Source organism: Ambystoma mexicanum, chromosome 3p (assembly GCF_040938575.1).
Source record: "Ambystoma mexicanum isolate Mex_15411 chromosome 3p, UKY_AmexF1_1, whole genome shotgun sequence".
NCBI lineage: Eukaryota > Metazoa > Chordata > Amphibia > Caudata > Ambystomatidae > Ambystoma > Ambystoma mexicanum.
This window is the reverse complement of record NC_090925.1, coordinates 768,851,523-768,874,709: the sequence shown is the minus strand read 5'-3', so window position 1 is coordinate 768,874,709 and position 23,187 is coordinate 768,851,523. Positions and strand designations below refer to the sequence as shown.

The following is a 23,187-nucleotide window of genomic DNA, read 5'->3' as shown; positions in this document are numbered from 1 at the left end:
TTCTCCTCACTTCTCTCACACTCCTCCTTCTCTGTACCTCTGTAGCAAATACCACTAAATCCTCTCCTCTCTCACCCTCTGCGTTCTCTGGTACCTGTGTAACAAGCACCACTGTCACACCCTCCTCATTCTTAAAATGCTCCACCATCTTCTCCCTACTATGCTCCTGAAACCTCCACTTCTCCCTCATTCCATCTCCTGTCTCCTTCTCTCTCTGGACTCCCGTCTTGTGACTCCAGTCTAGTGTCTCCTCTCTCCAGACTTCTGACTGGCGACTCCTCCAACTAACCATATCAACAAGCCAATAAGATAGCTCAGAAAGTTGAGTGCTTGCTGCTGCAATCTGTGTGTGATCTACAGGTGGCAGGTTTCAATCCCAGCCAGGCCAGTTCAGACTTTCATCCTTCCGAGGTCGATAAATGAGCACCAAGCTTTGGCGAATCCGCTATATTAATAAGGAATCATTATCAAATCAACAGTTTTAATCCAGTACCTTTTATACCCTGTCGGGTCTAGGAATTGTTACTGTAACGTCTGCCTGTGATTCACTTGTGTGTATTTTACAGGGAGCATTTCCGGATTGGTTAACTGTTTAAGAATACAGGTTTCTTAGCAGAGAGAGATTTGGCAGGACTTCTGCTCACGGACCGCCGAACCACAGTATCATGGTCCCAGGATGCCGTCTTGCTTTTCCATTTTGGCGGCCTCTTTGCGCCAATGGTTGTTCTTGTGCACTGCCATGCTGCCGCCTCAGAGTCTCCCTGTGTCTCCCTCTCCTCAAGGTGTCTGCGAGTTAGGCAAAAGGGCGGGAGACCAATCCTGCTCACGTTATGTTAATGTTAAAGGATATTTGTACCGCGCACTATCACCACCGGAGTGGTCCCCTGGCCCACTGGTGGGTCTGAATGCGCATTTCTGATAAGAACCAGCCTTTTCATAAAGATCCATCACGCTAAGCATTGGTGTGAGGTTTTTATTATTATTACTGTAGCAGGCTAGGGTCATATCTCTACACAAAGATGACTGTGTCAAATCTCTACAATACAAGCGGGAACAGTACTGGGAAACAACACTATGGGCCTCATTACGACCCTGGCGGTACGGAGTGAACGGCGCCGTAAAAGGTGCCGGCGCCGTTCACTCCGTACTGCCGCATTACGAGTTCCCCTCGTGGGACACTGTAAGCACGCCTGGGAAAACCAGGCGTGCTTACGGGCTCCCGCAAGGGGAAGAGGGAGCAAACAACGGGCCATCTCGTAATGACCTGTTGTTTGCTCCCTCTCCCATTCCTATTCAGCCCTACGGGGGCTGAAATGGGAATGGGGAAGGACCGTGTCCGGGTCCTTGGAGGGAGGAATTACCTGGCCTTCCGAACTTGGAATGGCCCGGTAAGTCCTCATTCCGAGGACCCGGACCCCGACGCGATTTCGGCGGCAGCCATGCCGCCAATAGCGGCATGGTTACCACCGAACTCGTAATGAGGGCCTATGTGTCAATCCCCTGCTCCCACTTGTGCATAGTGGGGGGAGCCAGTCAGTGGATTATCTCAACACTGCCCCCAAACCCAGCATCAAATGGTGTGTGGTGGCACCTAGTCCCATTTGTGACAACCCCATCTGCATTTAGGATCAGGCCAGTGACTTTGTGACAGGACCGAGTGAGTAAAAAGACTCTAGTGTTGTATGCATAAGGACAGACCCATCATCTGTACCTTTGAGTCCTTGAATGTTGAAATGTTAGTGTCCTTCAAACACAAGAGAGCCAAAGGATAGCAAGGAAGAATCAGACAGTCAGATAGCCCAGTTTCAGAAATAAGAGGAACATTGCGATGTCAGATTTTCCATATCCATCAATATCCATTAAGTGTATGACATTAAAGGCCCATGGGCCCTGAGCAACGAGTCCATGCTGATCAATAAACATCATGTGAGGCTTCCAAAATCCAAAGTTTCCAGAGGGTACCTTAAAACCCAAAATCCAAATCCAAGATTGAGAAACTCAAATGGCAACATAGAAAGAAGACAAAGAGGCAGGGCTTACCCAAAAATGTATTCTGTATTTGAAAACACATAATAATTACTAAGTAGCAAATTAAATCACATGTTTGGACCTTCATGCCAAGCTATAAATAGCCACAAACCATTTAGAGGGAGACCTATCAACCTCCAGAATGGGAACCTCTACATAGTAGTGCAAAATAGTCATGCCAGAAAAGATCCTGGCTGGAGAGAACAAGTAGGATGGCCCCTTCCCCTACGGAATAGAGATTAAAGGGAACTGAAATATTCTATATCAGTCCTCGTATCACATACAGAGAACATCCCAACTGGAAGAGACACAGTGTAATTGGGTGTTATGAGCCTGAGGATATAGAAGGTGGTAGGTCTCTGGGCTACAGAATCCCAGCAAGGTCACCTGCCTGCAACCAGGCACCATATGGGCTTAAAAAAGGGGGGACATGGATAAAGTGTCACCTCAGGAATGTTATGGGACATGGAGCAAAGGGGGAGGATTCTGGGCACAAAATGTGAGGCAAGATTTATAAGGCGTGGGCATCTGGACCAGCAGGGCAGAAAGGGGCTCACAATTATTAGACAATTCTGGATGGTGTTAGTAGCCTTACAGGAGATTAGGCAGTAGAAAGAGAGCCTGGGATATTTACGTGTTAAAATGCCTGCAGACTTCCAGTTTATTCTTGCTCCATGATGGCCGAATACTGCTGCCCCTTGCACCCACCCTTCTCCCATCATTGGCCAGTGCTTAATTTATAAGCAGCTGGTGATGCGATAGAGGTGCGTTGCTACTTCTCTGCTCCTCCATCTGATGTTTGTTTTCCATCCATGGATTGCTGATCTCCGTGCCACAGATCTTTTCTTTTCTTGTACTGAACTAGCATGGTGGCTCAAGGAAAGCGCTGTCCCTTTTTTCCAGCAGACAAGGATCGAATCGCAAGTAGCATGCTTTCTTACTGCAGGTACCTAATTCCAGTGTCTTGAACACTTCAAACCTTCCGAGGGGATTTTCATGTCAACACTCAAACCAAATATCAATTACTCAACAATATTTTATCGATCACAAATGCTAGTGTGTCCAAATACTGACTGAATTAAGAACGCAAGAACAGCTCCAAAGCCCCACCCAGCTCTGTACAGGCTGACCTGACCAGAACGATGGCTCAAACCTGCTTCAGCAAACCTCCTTACTTCTACACAGAGGTTTACCATGAGCAATCTCACCACCGCCCTCTTATGACCCAAACATGTGAATCTAAACACACTTCATAATGAGGCAACCAACACCCGCCTACCTCTAACATCCAGGCATTAGTCACTTTCATTTTGAAGCAAGCTGTACCCAGCCATACCGACATGGAGTTTGCACTTGCTACTAGCCATTGGTTAGTGATATTTGACTCTTGGCGAGTAAGAAATGTTATGCTGTGTGCATGTATATACTTGAGGTGGCGGGAGACATTTTTATGGCTGGCCAATAGCTTTCAACTTTCATTTTTACCCCCTCGACTTTTACTACCAAAATATAGCCAAATATTCCTAAAAAAGAACAATAGGAAGTACAAACACTCCCAACAAAAAATAGAAAATAGACACATAGGAGCCTGTCTCCCTGCTTTAATCCAAACCGTACCATGGATATGTTTGGACCCACATGTAGAGCCACAGAAAGACATTCTACTATAATTACTGCCTTATCTGAAGAGGTAATAATGTACCTTTTTAATGTGCATGCAAAGAAATATTTGTTACAAAAACATTTCTGTTCTGCAATTAAAACCTTAAATGGACTTTAAAAATAGGGAATTTACTCCCACTTCAAAATGTTATCTGGAGCACTGGCTGTACCATCCGCCTGAGTCACCTCTTCCACACATCATCCAACGTCATGTTTCCAGATTTCCACATTCTTTCTCGCCTGGTGTCTCCCTTGTGGTCTTTTTCCTGAGGATCTCCCTCCCTCTTGCCATCTTGGTGTCTCCTTTGTACATTCTTACAGGCTGCCTCAGTCCTTGTTGTACCCCTGTGGGTACTCCTGATACTCCCTCTTTGGTTTCTCCTTTGTTTTATCTCTCCTGGGCGTCTCATTCTTCTTTTGAGTCTCACTTATTCTCTCTCTTTAGTGTCCCTTCTTCTTTCTTGTATCAGAATCCCTCACATTTTCTTTCTGTAGTGTCTTCAGTATCTCTCTTGTTCTTAGTCTCTCGGGTGTGATATTTCTCCTCTGTCTCTAAGGTGTGATATTCATTCTCTTTCTCCTCTGTTGCTCCCCAATGTATCTCTACTGGGTGTCTCCTTGTTCTTTCCATCCATCTTTCATCCTGAGCCACCGCTCTCTTTTCAACTCTCCTTTGATCTATCTTCTCAATGCATGTTCTTTACTTTCTTCACATAGTTTTCCAGCACTCACACCACTGCAAACCTTCCCCTCACTTTGGATGGTTTTTCAACAGCCAGGACACCCTTTGTGGGTGTAAGGGTGTAGGCAGCTGCTTCAAATATCTTTAACCTGAGGCTACTGAGGTACCTGCTCCTTCTCACTGCTCTGCTTACGTTGTACATCACACAGACCAAAGAATTATGGGAGCCCTGATAATTGCTGTATGTGACTGTGGGTAATTGTGTATGCATAATGGGCCTCATTCCAAACTGGCCGGTGCACAGTAAATGTGCATTTAATAACGCTTCCCAGTACTTTTACCAGACCAGCCAACTACAACTTTGCCGGTAAGGGTTAAGGATTTACCTCCAGCTAACAGCTGAAGGTAAATCTGCCCCTTACTGGCAGAATACTGACTTTATGACTGGCACGCCCGGTTATTGCAGCTAAATCCCCCCCTGGACTCCATGGAATGCGGATTTACCCCCCCTTACTGGCACTTGTAATCTGCTGATAATTACGGCAGCCCAAGTGCCGATATCAGCAATTCCGTATGGCAGTATTCCGGCAAATTTACCGTCGGAATACCAGCAAACTTGTGATGAGGCACAATGTACCTTAGTGTACCCGAGTGTTTTTGGGAGAGTTTTAGAATAATCAGCCAAAGAATTGTTGACAGGTGACCGGTAACAGAGTTGGCACTTACTTGGGGAATGGCAAATACGTTGGCCTCTTTCGGAGTCCTGGACATCCACAGGACACAGTCGCTCTTTGGCTTTTAATGAAAACACAGTGGTGGTAATAAGAGGACCTGTTAATTAAAGAAAAATAAAATTACTAGTTCATTATAGGTCTTTCATAATGACAACAAATACTAAGCATTTTATGACACAGGAACCACAAGAGAACCTCATCACAAATCGTCTCAGCACCAAAAAGGGGCAGGGCATGAGAAACACAATGCAGGGGTAAACACAGCACAGGAAAAAGAAAAAAGACTTATCTTCCAACAAGTCAAGCCTTGGGACAGCAGTGCTCCCACAATTAAAGCGAAGAAACCAGAGAAAACATATGAAACATGTGTGAGCAGGCACAGCCATTTGAAACAAATTCCATCAAGCAACCATCAAACATGAATGTATAGGAAATTTCAGCAACTTCTGCTAATGAAAACCTTGAAAGGCCCAACCAAAAAATAATTTCACTGCAGTCAAAAGTTAACCTCAAGAACTTCTACACTGGCCCTCATTACAAGTTTGCAGGTATCCTGCCGGTAATTCCGCCGGGATACCGGCAAACTGACCCACCGGTTCTGCTGCGTGATATCCCAGTTTTAACGGGATATTACAGGGGGCAGAAAGGGCGGTCTTTCCCCATTCCAGGGGAATGCAGTTATTACCGGCACCGATATTACTGGTTCCGGTAATACTAGCAGTTTTTTGCCGGTGGGACCCTTCTTTACCTCCATCTCTTACGGTGCTGTAAAAGTGCTGCTAATGGAGTTACCGGCACTTTTATCAGCACTTTTACTGCACCGCCAAACTTGTAATGACCCATACTGACATATGAAACCCATGAACGACAATTCCACACAAAAGCACCTAATGTACTGTGAAGTTCAATTAATGTATTCCAGGTTTCTTTTCTCACTTTGTATTCTTTTACATGGGCTCTACACAAGTCTATCCCTATCACAAGTGTAACAGTCATAACCATGTCAGGGAAGAACAGGGACCACTCCCAGAAATGGGCAAAGGAAGTTGGGAGAGTGGCAGTTCCGGTTATCTCCTTACATGCCATGCATGACACCAATGGTAGTACCCTCTGTCACACAATGCCGCCCAGAACTTATTCTAGCCAGTAGTCTCTCTTTTCTGTTTCAGGACAACAACTTCCAGAAGGCCCTTGTGAGAATTCAAGAAAATTCGGACAGGAGCTAGGAAAATAGAATCAAGAAAATGGGGTTTGAAAATGTATCTGTCCTCTTGTCTACAGAAAACAAGCTTTTTTAACAAACTACTGGGTTTGACCTGCTCTGCCCCAAACTATGCAGTGAATGTGGAGCTTGGGGCTCCCCATATTGGGGATGAATGGTATGGGACCCCGATCATGCACTGGCTGAGTATCTGGTTGAATCCGAGAGCCTGTATGACTCAAGAACTAATAAGAAACCTGATGTATGGCATCCTTTGGAGGAGGATACATGATTGAAATGTAGACATGAATGTTTAAATCAAGTGAATCTTTACAATCTCCAGCATCCTGCAAAATTATTGACTATGGAGGAGAGGAAGTCCCATAAAATGTGCATGCTAAATTCCATTCAATCTAGAGGGGAATCAAGAGGGGGGTTGTTAGGCTCAACTAGGAAACATGTTACTATTTCAAGAATAGGTACTTTACAGTATTACCTGATACACAGTAATAAAATCAGTAGATCGCTGGATACTGACGAGAGCCTATATTGATTTATTGCTGTTACAGGACATTACAAAGAATTGGAAGGGGTATGTTTAGAACTCGGTGTGTCCATGCTGTGAGGCTGCAACTAAGGATCTTTTGCATTTTCTAATATTTTGCCCGTTACACTGAAATTAGAAAAAGGACAATTCTACCAATGTTAACACAAGTACGATTTACTTATGCCGTCCGGTGTAACGTCACTTTTTGCTATGTGTCAAAAAATCTTACCCTGCTGACTGAGCATGCGTGCGCATGCTCAGTCATTACGTAACGGATAGGATTTTTTGACACCAGGAATGTGGTGTGCCTGTCTTTCTGAGGCCCCGGGGGTGCAATACTTTTCACTTTATGAGAGCCAGGCTAACTAAAATAACAGAGTAGAGTGAAGCTGTGTCAGGAGCGACTCCAAAAGGGACGGACAGAGCACGAACCCTGCAGATGAAAGAACCTGAACCCAGCAGACACTTTGTTTTATAAGCTCCCAGGATTCTAGTAAGCACTAAATGTGCAAAACATATTAAAGAATCCATGAAAAATGTATATGTATGTGTATGTTAACGTGATAATAATGTATTAAGTTCGCATACACATACATATTCGTGATAAGTCCTGCTGACTGCGCATGCGTACTCATGCTCAGCGTTTGCAGGAAGCCTGAATACACTGTGCGCTCTGCGTGCATCTCTCAATCAGCCTCAAGGATACAGGTCTCCATGTACAGCTCTGAACCTGCGCGCTCAAGCCTTCACATTAAACACAAAGCTGTTCCATATCACACAGTCCTGCTTTTCCTTCGTATTTGCATTCTGTGACATGAAGCACTTTATACATTTATAATCGGGAGAAAGCAAAACTGTAGTATCAAAAGGCAAAGAAAAAACGTACGACCAGTTTACGTTTGGGCAACTTCAGATCGTGTTTATGTAGCACACCATGTGGGTGTCTTGAGGTGCTAGACTTAAAATAGCTAGGCCATTAATGTCCATCGTGTTATATGATGGCTTAATTATAGTAACGAAAGTCTATTACTGATGCGGGTTCAATCTAAATGTCTACACCTTTTAATGCTTGTTTTATGTACAGCATCAATACATTGCTTATATCATGTTATAATACTGATTTGTATCTACAACATAGTAATACCGCTATGATACGTGTCATTTATGACGTGCTTAAATGCCATTGCACATAGCACTTGCGGTATCTAATAAATAGCACTGGTAGGACTTAAAGAAATGTAAACATCTGGCACACTTATGCTTGCGGAATGTAAATCGTCTGTACGCCCCTGGTACCTATCAGAATGGTTTAATACTATACATTCGATATGGTTTGTGCTGTCTGGCCACATTGTATCAGATGTTAGTGCATGGTGCCGGTCTGGTCACATTGTATCAGACGCTAGTGCATGGTGCAGGTCTGGCCGCATAGTAGCCAGCGCTAGTGTATGATGCAGAACTGGATGCATTGTATCAGATTCTAGTGCATGGTGCAGGTCTGACCGCAATGTCTCAGATTCTAGTGCATGGTGAAGGTCTGGCCACATTGTATCAGACGCTAGTGCATGGTGTAGGTCTGGTCACATTGTATCAGATGCTAGTGCATGGTGCAGGTCTGGCCACATTGTATGAGACGCTAGTGCAGGGTTCCGGTCTGGCCACATTGTATCAGACGCTAGTGTATGGTGTAGATCTGGCCTCATTATATCAGATTCTAGTGCATGGTGCAGGTCTGGCCACATTGTATCAGATGCTAGTGCACGATGCCGGTCTGGCCAGATTGTATCAGACACTAGTACAGGGTTCCGGTCTGGCCACATTGTAATATATGGTGCTGGTCTGGCCACATTGTATTCAGACGCTAGTGCATGTGCAGGTCTGGCCACATTGTTTCAGACGCTAGTGTATGGTGCAGAACTGGCCGCATTATATCAGATTCTAGTGCATGGTGCAGGTCTGGCCGCATTGTCTCAGATTCTAGTGCATGGTGCAGTTCTGGCCACATAGTATGAGATGCTCGTGCATATTGCAGGTCTAGCCGCATATTATCAGATCATAGTTCATAGTGCAGGTCTGGCCGCACAGTAGCAAGTGGGCAGGAGCATCGGGTGGGCAGGAGCCCAGCATGCATCAATCCAGCCAGCTGATCTGCAACGGCCGAGCCGCTGCAGAAACTAACACTGCATCCGCATCCAGGAACGCATATCAGAACAATCTGCTGCTGTTTTACTACATGATCCCAGGAGGGTTCAGGTATCCATTGCTACGTTATTTCTACTGCCCCAAATTACCAGAATCCACCTTATCTGGGCTGCATCTTCATTTACAGGCCACAAGGAGCCACCAAAATGTCCGCCACTGATTTTGTTTGTTAGGTTGCCTAGCAACCACACAGCAATCCCATTGGCGCGTCAACACCTTTTGTTGGGAGAGGCCTGACGGAAGGCGTGAGCTGGTGTAACGTCACTTTTTGCTATGTGTCAAAAAATCCTACCCTGCTGACTGAGCATGCATGTGCATGCTCAGTCATTACTTAACGGATAGTATTTTTTGACATCAGGAATGTGGTGTGCCTGTCTTTCTGGGGTCCCGGGGGTGCAATACGTTTAACTTTATGAGATCCAGGCTCACTCAAATAACAGAACATGGTGAAGCCGTGTCACTACCAACTCCAAAACGGACGTAAAAAGCACGAACCCAGCGGACGAAAGAACCTGAACCCAGCGAACACTTTGTTTTATAAGCTCCCAGGATTCTAGTAAGCACTATATGTGCAAAACATATAAAAGAATCCATAAAAATGTTTATATCTATGTGTATGTGAACTAAGTGCATTATTAACGTGATAATAATGCATTTAGTTCGCATACACGTACATATTCTTGATAAGTCCTGCTGACTGCGCATGCGTACTCATCCTCAGTGTGTGCAGGAAGCCTGAATGCACTGTGCGCTCTGCGTGCATCTCTCAATCAGCCTCAAGGATACAGGTCTCCATGTACAGCTCTGAACAGGCGCGCTCAAGCCTTCACAATAAACACAATGTTCAGTGAACATGAGCAGCCTTCATAATACACAAACACCACTGAGTATACAGGCTTGACCATGCACCGTGTACACAACGGCAAACTTCACAACACAGTCACACATAACTCTACACCAGCCTTATGTATGCATTCCTCCTCACTGTAGTGTGTAACAGCAGCATTTATAATACACACATCATTCCGTGTACAGCTCTGACAGTGCACACAGTGCTTAGGAGCCACCAGCAGCTTGCACCATACAGACAGTCTTTACTGCCTCGGGACAGAACAGTTTTCAAAGTACACACAACCCTTGGTGTACAACGATAGAACGCACAGGGTTTGCCGTTGCCAACTATGGGCCCGATTCATTGAATTTTTTGCACGGTTCAAACTGACTTTGCACTGCTGAAAAGTGACTTTGCAGTAGTGCAAAGTCACTTTGAATCGTGTAAAATAGAAGAGACTCCAGGACTCAGCGCCATCACATATTCACACTTCTTGAACAAAAGCCCATAAACAATAACAGGTTTCGGCTCTGCTGAGCCTTTTTCAAATCTGGGCATTAATGGCTTGTAATAAATCCATAGGACTGTTGTCCCTGTAGTAATAACTGGGTATAATCCCCAATAGGAAGTCTGATTCCTACGGACTGAAAAATAACACGCGTCGGCATCTCTGCCGATGCAGGGGATGCAGGCACAACAATGGGAAGAACACAGCCAGGGCGTGGAGAGGGAGGACGAGATTAGGAAGAGGGTGGACAACACTGGGACGAGGAGTCTAGGCAGGACGTGGATAGGGAGGACAGCAATGAAAGGATTTAGGCAGGGCGTGGAGAGGGAGGACAACAATGGAAGGACATAGGCACGGTGTGGAGAGGGTGGACAACAATGCAAGGACATAGGCAGGGCCTGCAGAGGGAGGACAAGACTAGGAAGAGGAGGAGAGGGTAGACAACACTGGGATGAGGAGCCTAGGCAGGGCGTGGAGTGGGAGGACAGCAATGGAAGGACATAGGCAGGGCGTGGAGAGGGAGGACCACAATGGAAGGACAAAGGCAGGGTGTGGAGAGGAAGAACGAGACTAGGAAGAGGAGGAGAGGATGGGCAACACTGGGACGAGGAGCCTAGGCAGGGGGCGTGGAGTGGGAGGACAGCAATGGAAGGACATAGGCAGGGTGTGGAGAGGGAGAACAACAATGGAAGGACAAAGGCAGGGCGTGGAGAGGGAGGACGAGAGTAGGAAGAGGAGGAGAGGGTGGACAACACTGGGACAAGGATTCTAGGCAGGGCGTGGAGTTGGAGGACAGCAATGGAAGGACATAGGCAGGGCGTGGAGAGGGAGAACAACAATGGAAGGACATAGGCAGGGCGTGGAGAGGGAGAACAACAATGAAAGGACAAAGGCAGGGCGTGGAGAGGAAGAACGAGACTAGGAAGAGGAGGAGAGGATGGGCAACACTGGGACGAGGAGCCTAGGCAGGGGGCGTGGAGTGGGAGGACAGCAATGGAAGGACATAGGCAGGGTGTGGAGAGGGAGAACAACAATGGAAGGACAAAGGCAGGGTGTGGAGAGGGTGGACAACAATGCAAGGACATAGGCAGGGCCTGCAGAGGGAGGACAAGACTAGGAAGAGGAGGAGAGGGTAGACAACACTGGGATGAGGAGCCTAGGCAGGGCGTGGAGTGGGAGGACAGCAATGGAAGGACATAGGCAGGGCGTGGAGAGGGAGGACCACAATGGAAGGACAAAGGCAGGGTGTGGAGAGGAAGAACGAGACTAGGAAGAGGAGGAGAGGATGGGCAACACTGGGACGAGGAGCCTAGGCAGGGGGCGTGGAGTGGGAGGACAGCAATGGAAGGACATAGGCAGGGTGTGGAGAGGGAGAACAACAATGGAAGGACAAAGGCAGGGCGTGGAGAGGGAGGACGAGAGTAGGAAGAGGAGGAGAGGGTGGACAACACTGGGACAAGGATTCTAGGCAGGGCGTGGAGTTGGAGGACAGCAATGGAAGGACATAGGCAGGGCGTGGAGAGGGAGAACAACAATGGAAGGACATAGGCAGGGCGTGGAGAGGGAGAACAACAATGAAAGGACAAAGGCAGGGCGTGGAGAGGAAGAACGAGACTAGGAAGAGGAGGAGAGGATGGGCAACACTGGGACGAGGAGCCTAGGCAGGGGGCGTGGAGTGGGAGGACAGCAATGGAAGGACATAGGCAGGGTGTGGAGAGGGAGAACAACAATGGAAGGACAAAGGCAGGGCGTGGAGAGGGAGGACGAGACTAGGAAGAGGAGGAGAGGGTGGACAACACTGGGACAAGGAGCCTAGGCAGGGCGTGGAGTGGGAGGACAGCAATGGAAGGACATAGGCAGGGCATGGAGAGGGAGGACCACAATGGAAGGACAAAGGCAGGGTGTGGAGAGGAAGGACGAGACTAGGAAGAGGAGAGGGTAGACAACACTGGGACGAGGAGCCTAGGCAGGGCGTGGAGAGGGAGGACAACAATGGAAGGACATAGGCAGGGCGTGGAGAGGGAGGAAAAAATGGAAGCATAGGCCGGACGTGGAGAGGGAGGGCAATAATAGAAGCACATGGGCAGGGCGTGGAAAGGGAGGACAACAATGGGAAGAGGAGCATAGCCAGGACATGGAGAGGGAGACCACCCTGATAAGAGGAGCATAGGCAGGGCATGGAAAGGGAGACCACCCTGATAAGAGGAGCATAGACAGGGCATGGAGAGGGAGACCACCCTGATAAGAGGAGCATAGACAGGGCATGGAAAGGGGGAACAACCCGGACGGGAGGAGTAGGGTGTGAAAACGGAGGACAATACTGGCAAGTGGAGTATGAGCTGGGTGAGGAGAGGAAAGACAACACTGGGAAGAGTAGGATAGGCAAGGTGTGGAGAGATGACGTCCACTATCGTAGAAGCATTTCCGAGGCATGGAGAGGGAGCACAACAATGGGAAGCGGGCATATATAGGGCACAGAGAGCAAGGACAACACTGGTAAGAGATGTATAGACAAGGCACAAAGAGGAAAGACAGCGCACAGAAGGACATAAGCAGGGAGCAGTACGGGGCGGACGCGCATAGAGAAGAAGCATAAGTAGGGAAATGGGGTGGAAGGCAACATAGGGAAGCACATAGGCAGGGTGTGGCAAGGACAATACTGGTGTTCAGGAGGAGAGGAATTCACTGTCGGGCCCATTGGTCAGCGCTCACTCTCTAGAAATTGTAAGACAAGATAGCTGCACGATGTGAGGACTGGGGGTGCAGGATTCACTTACTCCGACACGACTCAATAACGGGGACTCAGTAGTTTGGCAAAGGGAAGTCCGTTTAATGACAAGTACAGCAAATAGAGAAAGAAATGGAAATCTGCAGTAGTGCGATCACCTGTCTCGCTCCGACTTCCTCGAACTTCAGTTGAACAGCAATTCTTATAGGCAATATTCATCATCATTGACGTCTAACTCTACAAAAACTCGACATGCAATATAATTGGTTAAGAAAGGTAACTTAAGTATAGGTACTATATCTGTTTATGATAATAGGGCATGCGGATTGGATAACTCTAATCGGGTGGCCGTCTACGCCCATCCCACTACATCACACGTGATTGACGTCACTATAAGTACAAAGTCTCATTGGTTCTACTATCTATAGGACTCCAGATAACTTGGTCCATTGTGATTGGGCAGGTTACACCCCTAGACATAAATCCCCATTTTAATTAGCAGCATGCAGAATGGACACCCAAGGACCTGGTGTACCAAGTTTCACCCTGCCTCCCTTTCATCAATCAGTTTCTTAGGGCTATGTGTCAATTAGTTGGCTGGGTTTGTCCTTGGGACTGTAGCCTCTTATCGGGAAAAGTTATGGCATTCTGGGTTCTGGATGATATCAGGCGATGGTACCTCTTCGCGCCTGGCTGGTCATGTGTCTGTTCACCATGAATTTACTTCAGTTTCCAGCTTTTATTGTATTTACTTCTGCTTCGGCCCTGCCACCTGGTTGGGCCTCTCTTATCTTGACCTTTATAGGCGAGCTGGTATGCTCTGAAGTTTGGTTCTTGCGAGCTGACGCTCTCCTCCCTTTCTCTGGGTGACCTTGATTTCCCAGGCATGAGCCGCTCTCTGTCGAGTTTCGATTCCGCTCTTCCTCTCTGTTCTGGCTGGGTTGTGAAACTTGGCCTGTCAGGCTTCTGGTAGCCTGGGTACATTTCTGCTTTTACAAAATGGAGTCGCACTTGTATACTGTGCCATATCGAGGTAGATATATGGTTGGTGCTTGCCGTTTTATCTTCTACTAAGCATTGCAAGCAGTATCGATTACTTAGCATCTTGCGTTCCAAGCATATTTACACACGGTTAACAGGTCGGTTGCTTCCATCTTGTCTTGTAGCACCGTTTTATCATGTTTTAGCATTGTCTCTTCTTTGTATCCATTACATTTATTTTCGTATCACTTACACTGGCGTGTTATATTCGATAGTGGCTTTTGTTCATTCACGAGTCTATTCAGGCCCTTGTGTCACTTCCACTGGCCTTCCATTAGGGCTCTTGGGGTCTCTTCGTGGACCGTATGTAGGCACTCCTCATTTCGTACCAGCGGCTGGTATGGCTGTCTGATAGGGTACCGTGCCGCCCAGGGTTGTCTGGTTATGGGTGCTTCAACAGGTACGGATCTTCTAATATACACTGGGCAGAGTCCCAGTGCAGCTCTCTGTTGGTTCATTTGCTCTTCATACGTCACGTGCCTTGGCGAGTACCTTTCTGGTAGCTCGAAATGAGGGGCAGGGGTGCAGGTCATGTCTGGGACCTCCTTTACACTGGGATACTGTCATGATGCCTAGCCCCGGGCCTCAGGACCAAGCCCATCAGCTCCGGGAGCAGGCATCTGGGTATTTATCAAAACCCCAGCAGCCCCGGCTAGGGGCTGTCTGGGTTCAGTCCTGGCGCCTTAGGCACCAGGCTCATAATAAAAAACAGTCCTGGCGCCATAGGCATTACTTACCTCATGCAGACCATGCTGCAAATGAAGCCAAGCCAACGTGAGGCCTGGAGGGAACTACTTTACTACAGGGACTATTTTTTACTCGGGTGTGGTTCTGAGGAACTTCTTACCGGGGACTACTTTGGAGGCTATTTAAACCACGCCCGAGCAGCAGCACACGCTTCGCGTTATTCTGCATCCAGCAGCGTAACGCTCACTGTGCCTGCAAGTCGGCTTCCAGTCTTCTGCCACGCCTGTCTTGAATCCGGAGCTTGTGGAATAAGAAGAGAGAATAGAAAAGGTTAGAAAAACAAACATTATTTTATTTCTCACCTGATTCCGGATCCATCACGTCTCCGAACCTGGAAAGGACATTATTTCTGCACGTGTCGCATCGCAAGCTGCAGCGCCGCGCCATACTCACTAGTCCTCACAGCATCTTTCGATCCGGCGCTGCCTCCATAATTTCTTCGCCGAACTCCGGCATCTAAGGGACAAAAGAAACAACAAGGTGAGCCGAGAGAGCCAACAAATACAATCTCTTTTACCATCATAGACTTACCTGATTTACCACCGGAGGCATTATCCTTAACACGCCACATTCTCTTACGTCGCGCCTGTAAAGAGAGAGGAAAACAACAAGTTATATACCTGCATCATTTACCGGACAGCGTTGGGTAATACAGACTCTTACCTGAACGCCATCAGCTGCCACGAAACCATCTTCTCCCGGACTCAACTGCAATGCAAGAAAGGAAATGAGACAAGAGTGAACAACGGACATATTGAACTCTTTGAACTTTATTTTAACGGTTCACGCCTGGAACCGCAGAGTCAATACTCTTCCGGAACTCTTCCAATGCCGTCGAACCAGTGAAGTAACTGGAGTCTACGTGCCCCTGCATCCCACGCAGGATGGAGAGCTCATCTTTCAAGACTATAAAGAGAATACTCCTACGGGTCAAGCAGACGAGATTAGGAGGGCCAGTCCAGTCTGTCATCTCTGCACTACACATCACGTTGGTGGAGACCGCAGCTGTCCGGGTTCGATCGACGACCCTGTGGGAACCGGGTGAGCGTAACAGATACGAAGTATAAGAAGAGTGTGAGTAGTTAGGACCACAAGAGGAAAAGGAGTATAGGCAGGGTGTGGAAAGGGAGAAGAATATTGGGAAGAGACTAGCCAGGTTGTGGAGAGGCAGGATAGCAGGAAGTGTGTAGTGGGGAACACAGGCAGTGCTTGAAGAGATGTGGACAGTATTGGCCCGCACCACAGCCTGGTTTGGTCCATCGTAGGGAGAGGGCTGCAGGCAGTACTTGGTAGGGGTCAGAATTCGGGGAGGAGCACAGTCAAATCTTGGAGATACATTAGCATTATTAATTTACCGCATCCAGTACTATGGAGGAGTGCTTATTGGCAGAGGAGCACATCTAGAGCTTGAAGGGGTGTGATTATTGCTAGAAGAGAACATGCAATGCTATGAGAGGCACTGTTATTGGTGGGGTACAGTGTTGTTTGGAAGGAACCTCACTGTACTGCTCCTGAAACGGTGTGATTGATAATGTAAATGCATCTGTCGGATAGCTCAGTGAGTTCAGTGCTCTCTGCTGAGAACTGTGCTCATCCTCAGATCTGCCAAGTCTGGCCAAGCCAAGATCTGTCAGGGTATTCAAGACAAGCCCCTGCTGGGTTGCTACAAACCAAATGTCCTTACACTTCCCCTGTGAAGGCGTGGGGTGGAGTGCGCTGAAAGCTGATGCCTTGCTTTCCACTGCAAGCAATGCCTAAAGGACATGCCCACCCTAATAATCATGCACACCCCATACTAGCATCTTCTAGCACCCCATCTAAACACCTATGATATGATATGATATGGCATTTATAAAGCGCCTATACACAAGTGTTTCAAGGCGCGAGGAGGCATGGAGGGGGGACATGGGGACAGACAGACAACGATCTTATTAGGCCAGGTGTCATTCAGATCGTGCAAGTGCATGGGAAGGGGGGAAAGGGAAAGTGCTAGGGGCAAGGGAGAGGGGAAAGTGCAGTACATGGGATAGTGGAAAATAAGATAAATAAATAAGGGGCCAGCTGGTGGCAAGTGCAAGGTAAGTGCAGAACAAGTGCTCGGAGGGGGGCTGTAGGGATACAGAGACAGTCCCACGGTGCAGTGGTTGCCAGGGAAGAAGTGCCAGGGGCAGGTGGCTGGGCAAGGGACCGAGATCAGTGAGAGTGGCCCGGTGCCGATTCGGTGCAGTTTCAATCCGGAGTTTAGCAGGGGAGAGGGGGAGAGAAAGCAGAAGCAAAGAGGAAGGTTTTGAGGTGCTTCCGGAACCGGAGATGGTTTTCCTCAAGTTTCAGGGAGGCAGGAAGGCTGTTCCAGAGGGAGGCCCCTGCCGCAGAGAGAGATCTACCCCCAACTCGTTGCTTGGAGAAGCGGCTGACCCTTAGGGAGTTGGAGGCGGATGAGCGAAGAGCTTGTGAAGGAAGATATTTAGGAAGGGAGAGTTGAAGGTATTTCGGCCCCATGCCCCAGAAGGCCTTGTGGACAATGCAGAGGGTTTTGAACTTAATCCTCGCAGCCAGTGGGAGCCATTGCAGAGATTTCAGTCCTGGAGAGATATGGTCCCTGGGCTTGAGGCCAAGAACAAGTCTCGCAGTCCTGTTCTGGATGAGTTGCAGAGGGCGGAGTGTAGAGGCAGGCAGATTTAGATAGAGGCTGTTACAGTAGTCCAGCTTAGAGAGAACAAGGGCTCTGGAGACAGTGAGCTTCTTGGGAAAGGAGAGGAAAGGAAGAATACCTCTAAGGAGGTTCAGCTGGTAGTGTGACTTCTTAGAGACGTCAGAAATGTGAGGAGAGAAGGAGAGTGTGGAGTCGAAAATGACCCAGAGGTTTTTTGCCTTGCAGGTAGGAGCAGGGAGAGGGCCTAGCGGGGCCGGCCAGAGAGCTGCAGGAAAGGAGGGAGTGGGTGTGCCGATGAGTAGAATCTCAGTCTTACTGGCATTAAGGCAGAGGTCATTGGCAGCACACCACTCCTGGATAGCAGACAGACAGTCAGAGATGAGGGAAGGAGAGGAGGAGGCCGAGGGTAGCCTGAAAATGAGTTGGGTAACATCTGCATAGCACTGAAAGTTGCGGCAGAGAGCGGCGATGCGGAGGGCAAGGAGTGCCAGATATTGGTTGAACAGCCAGGGAGAGAGGTTAGATCCCTGGGGGGACACCACAGGTAGAGAAAAAGATGTCAGAGAGGAAGGACCCAAGTTGGACCTGGGAGGGTCGATTGGAGAGGAAAGAAGTCAGCCATGCCAGAGCCTGACCAGTGATACCCAGGTTATCACGGAGACGGTTGAGCAGGATAGCATGGTTGACAGTGTCAAAGGCAGAAGAGAGATCAAGCAAGATGAGAACACACAGAGTGTTAGAGTCAAGGTTGGAGAGCAGGTCTTCACAGATGTTCAGGAGAGCAGTTTCTGTGCTTCTGGCCGCTCTGAAGCCAGACTGATGGTCATGAAGACAACCCACAGATTCAGTGTGGAGATTAAGCTGGGAGATGGCCAGTTTCTCCAGGAGCTTGCCCAGGAAGGGAGTGATGGATATCGGGCGATAGTTAGCTGGGCAGGAGGGGTCGGAAGAGGGTTTCCTAAGAAGAGGGTGCACAAGGGAGTACTTAAGGGGGGATGGGAAGACTCCAGTGGCAAAGGAGTGATTGCAGAAGTTAGCCAGGGCAGGAGCCAGGGAGTCGATGTGGTCCTTGATAGTTTTGGAGGAACAGGGGTGAACCTGTTTTGACGAGACCTTCATAGATCGGACTTGTCTGGAAACCTCGTCAGCAGAGAAAAGGGGAAAGGCAGAGAAGGAGGGAGGATGGGGTGGCTGCAGAAGAGCCGGCGGAAGAGCAGGGAATAGGGGGAGGGAGGCGGTAGGAGGAAAGTGAGGACAGGATGTCCTGAGTTTTTGAAATGAAGTGAGAAGCCAGTACCGCGCAGAGGGCCTGGGAGGGGACAGGAGAGGTAGAGACTGCGGCAGGATTGGCCAGTTCCTTGCAGATTTTAAAGAGTTCAGCCGAGTTGTTAGATGCTGCAGAGATGCGGGCTTGGATGTGAGTTCTCTTCTTGGTGAGGACAGAGAGCCGGTATTGTCTTTGCAGCAGGCGGCAGGCCAGTTTGTCAGAGGATGAACTTGAAGCACGCCATTTCCTCTCGGCCGCCCTACACTTGCGTTTTAGGGAGATGAGGTCTGAGTCAAACCAGGAATTACACTTGGCTTTGGGCTTCAGGCTGATTCTCATGACAGGGGCAAGGATATCAAGAGTATCAGATATAGAAGAGTGGAGCGAGGAAAGGGCTGTGTCAGGGTGAGTGTCAGCCAAAGGGGGAGGAGAGGGTGAGTAGGTGGCGGCGAAAGCCTCAACTGACACGCGCTTCATGGGTCGGATGACCGAGAAGGTGGGTGGCAGTGATGGAGGAGGCTTGGCCTGAGGGGTAGGGAGGGTAAGGTGGGAGGATAGGAGAAAGTGGTCCCTCGAGGAGAGAGGACTGGAGAGAGGGCAGAGAGGGGAAGGTCTGAAGAGATCAGAGCATCGAGAGTGTGCCCTGCAGAATGAGTCGGGCCAGAGGGGAGAATGGTTAGTGAGAGAGAGTCGCAGAGGTCACGAAAGTGTCCAGAGGGGGGACAGGAGGCATCCAAGTGGATGTTGAAGTCTCCAAGAAGGAGGAGTTGAGTGGTAGAGGCAAGGAGTGAGGAGGAGAGGTCCGCCCACTCAGAGAGGAAGGGAGAAATCTTACCAGGTGGCCGATAGATAGTAGCCACGGTAAGGGAATGGCTAGGGGAGAGAGAGAGCCTGCAGACGAGGCATTCAAAAGAGGAGTAGGCCTGTGTAGGTGTGACAGAGGCAGGAATCCACTCGGGGAAGATAAGGGCTACACCCCCACCGGAGCGGTTGGGCCTGGGTGCGGAAAGGATCTTGTAGCCGTCGGGAAGGAGCGTGTCGAAGCTAGTGACAGAGCTGGCCGTGAACCATGCTTTGGTAAGATCGAGGACATTGAGGTTAAGTTCTTCGAGAAGACGGCAGATGTCGGAGGAATGCTTGACAGCGGAGCAAGAGTTAAGAGTGGCAATGTGGAGAAGGTTTTCCTCCTTGAAGGACTTCCGGGGAGGGGTACAGATCAGAGGTACGCCCTGCGGAGGTGTTGATGGAGCCCGAGAGGGAGGGGGAAGGCAAGGTAGCCAAGGAAGAGGGAGGGGGAACAGCAGGAGAAGAGAGGAAGTTGATGAGGCGCGGGAAGCGTCTATTAAAAAGGTGCAGGTTGGCGTGAGGGCCTTGGACCAGGACGGTCCCATTAGAGTAAACATTAATGATGACTTTGGAGGAGAGGAAGGAGGCAAGGAGGGCGTCCCAACGGGTGCCACCATTAATGGGAGAAGAGGCGAAAGGTGAAAGCACAGAGACCATATGAAGGGTCCATATGTCCGGCGAAGGCACGACAAAGAGGATGTCGGTGAGAGTTTCCTTGGAGGAGGCACTGGTGTAGGTGTCAGCGATAGGGAGGCCTGGGTTGGATACCAGGATGTCCTTTTTAAACTTATTCCTACCAGATTTAGTGAGGAGAGCAGGATAGTCAATAGAGAAGCAGTTAGAGAAGATAGGAGAGACAGAGCACCATAGGTGGGGCGGGAGAGGAGAGAGGTGAAAGGGAGAGGGGGAGGCACTGGTGAGGATGAAGAGTGGGCAGGCAAGGCAGCGAGAGGTAGGCAAGTCTGGCAGGGCCAAGGTGGCAGCACTCAGGATAAGGAGCTAACAAAAGCACATTATTGCTAAGACAGGTGGGACACAACTAGGATTGAGATTCCTGAATGGGAGACAAAAGGCCTAGCATTCACAGCGCAGATGTTAAGTTTTTAAATACTGGTACAGTGCAAGTTATAGCAATAAGGAGAGAAAGTACACCTATCGTGCACCTCAGCACAGAACCCCACCCACCCTGGTTTGCTCCAGCTCTACAACCCACACCCTCAAGCTCACCTCAGCAATGAACTATCCAAGCACTCTTGCCAGCCACTACAACCCTAACTCACTGCAGCACAACAGCTCACACCACCCAACCTCCCCACACCACCCACATAACCCACCCAAGCTACCTCATCCCGCTTCCTCACCACCTCACCAACATCACCCCAGCCACGCTTAAGCCACCACCTTCCCCACTCCATCCACTCACCAAAGCTAAACTCTATCTTACCTCATCCCACACATCCTTACTGCACCACTTTCCCAACATGCACAGACCCTAACTCACCACAGCCCACCACCCATTCACCTTACCTCACACAAACACGCCCACACCATGTCGTCCCAGCATGCTACCCACCCTGGTTTGGCTCAACACACCAACCTGCACACCCAACAAAACTTACCCCAGAACACCTCAAACGACCCATCCTACCTCATCCCCAGTCATTCCATCTCACTGCCTCCCACCGTAGCTTGACACAGCATACCTCCCAGCAACCCTTGATCGCCCCAGCACAACATCAACCATTCTAGATCACCCCAGCAGCTCATCCTTCCACACTAGATCACCTCAGTAGCCCAACCTCCAGTATACACTCACCCTACCGCCCACCCTTTCATCCTACCTCACCGGAGCACTCCAAATGGCCGTGAAACCTAACAGCACCCCCTTTACTCACCCACCCTAGCATGACCTGGCCTGCCACTCATTAACCCAGCCGAGCCCCACCCAAAATCCCAAACTTTCACTAGCCCCTCAACCACCAACCAACCCTTGTTGACCCCAGCTCACCTACTTCAACCTAGCACCCCATCTTAGATCGTCTCGTCACCCTGCCTACTCCTGAAACACACCTAGCCTAGTTTACCTTAGCACTGACACCCACTCGCTCTAGAACACCCCAGCAGTGAATCCCAACCATCCGAGAACACCCTAGTCCTATGTTATGTTATGTTACTTGGCATTTATATAGCACTCTATATATCATTGGTATGACCTCAAAGCGCTGGTAGGTTTGCCCTTTCTCCATCCATGCACCCTAGTACATGCCAGCCTAACGTTCACCACACCCAACCCCACCCGACTTCACTTCATCCACCCAGCCTGCCCCAACGACCTAACCTCACCCTAAACCCTCACCCAGAAATCTCATACCGCCCACAATCACCCCAATAATACACCTAATTCCACCCAACCACTGCCTCAACCAAGCCAACCCCTCACTACCTCACATCACCCCATCTACACCACCCACCCAACCATGTCACCTGCTCACCCAACCTCATCACATTAGCTCGCTTCATCGAACATAATATCACCCCACCACCTCACTGACCCCAAGACCCCTCCCACCTAGGCTAACAATAGCACATACGCTTGGGGACCCTAGCTTACCCTAGCACGATACCCACCTACCCTAGCTCATCCAGGCACAACAACCCATTTTTCATAACTAGCCCCAGAACACCATAGCTGACCCCAACACCCCACTCACACACGTTAGGTCACCTCAAAGTAACACACCACCCACCCAACCCAGCGTGCCCCAGCAACCCACCCAAGCATCTCAACAGCTCACCCACACTTGCTAACCCAGGATCACACCTAACCATCTACCCACCCTTCCTCACCTAGAATCCCCCCTGCTGGTTGCAGCATCACACCAACACACACGCACCCTAAGAACCCAGCCAAGCTCACTCCCAAACCCTAGCCCACCCCATACCCTATGACTCCCTGATCACTCCCAGCCCGGCTACATCACTGCAACACATGCGGCTCACCCCAGCACCCCAACCACCCTTGCGCACCTTAGCAAACCCTAGCTCACCCCAGCAAACCTACCTCACCCCATTACACCCTACCACACCCAGGAACCCTAGCTCAGCCAAGCATTCACCCCAGTACAGTCCCCCCGGCCTTTTGTGGGTGTTTTGTTTTTTGTTTGTTGGCATTGTGAAGTCAAACCCACGGAAATTCAAAATAGTGCCAGGGGAGCTGACAGAAAGGCAGGCCTTTGTGGAGCAGATGCGCAATTCTGTCAAGGTAGGTGTTTCTCTGCTACTGAACAACAATGCAGCCAGTTTATCTATGCTTTCTCCAAGACTGCACACACTGGGCTTAGGCCGCCCGTGAGCTATGCCTCCTCTCCGCCGCTTGCACATAGACTGCGCCCCATACATAATTGATGCGTGATGCCCCTGATGGCTAAAGTTGTGCCTGTGCAGACCTTGCGCCCCAGAGACATGCAGGCCTGAGCAGAAGTAAACTTGAGGTCCCTGCGCATGTGTGA

General features: G+C 49.3%; 1 protein-coding gene across 4 annotated transcripts in view; it reads right to left on the bottom strand.

The window, feature by feature from the left end:
- The window catches only part of LOC138580846 (zinc finger protein 615-like), a 338,520-nt gene that overhangs the window by 287,875 nt on the left and 27,458 nt on the right, over nt 1-23,187 (bottom strand). For all 4 annotated transcript variants that reach the window (XM_069651715.1, XM_069651717.1, XM_069651716.1 and 1 more), the window contains exon 3: nt 5,099-5,203. In XM_069651715.1, the coding sequence (XP_069507816.1) occupies nt 5,099-5,203 (105 nt within the window). The remainder of the gene's footprint in view (nt 1-5,098; nt 5,204-23,187) is intronic.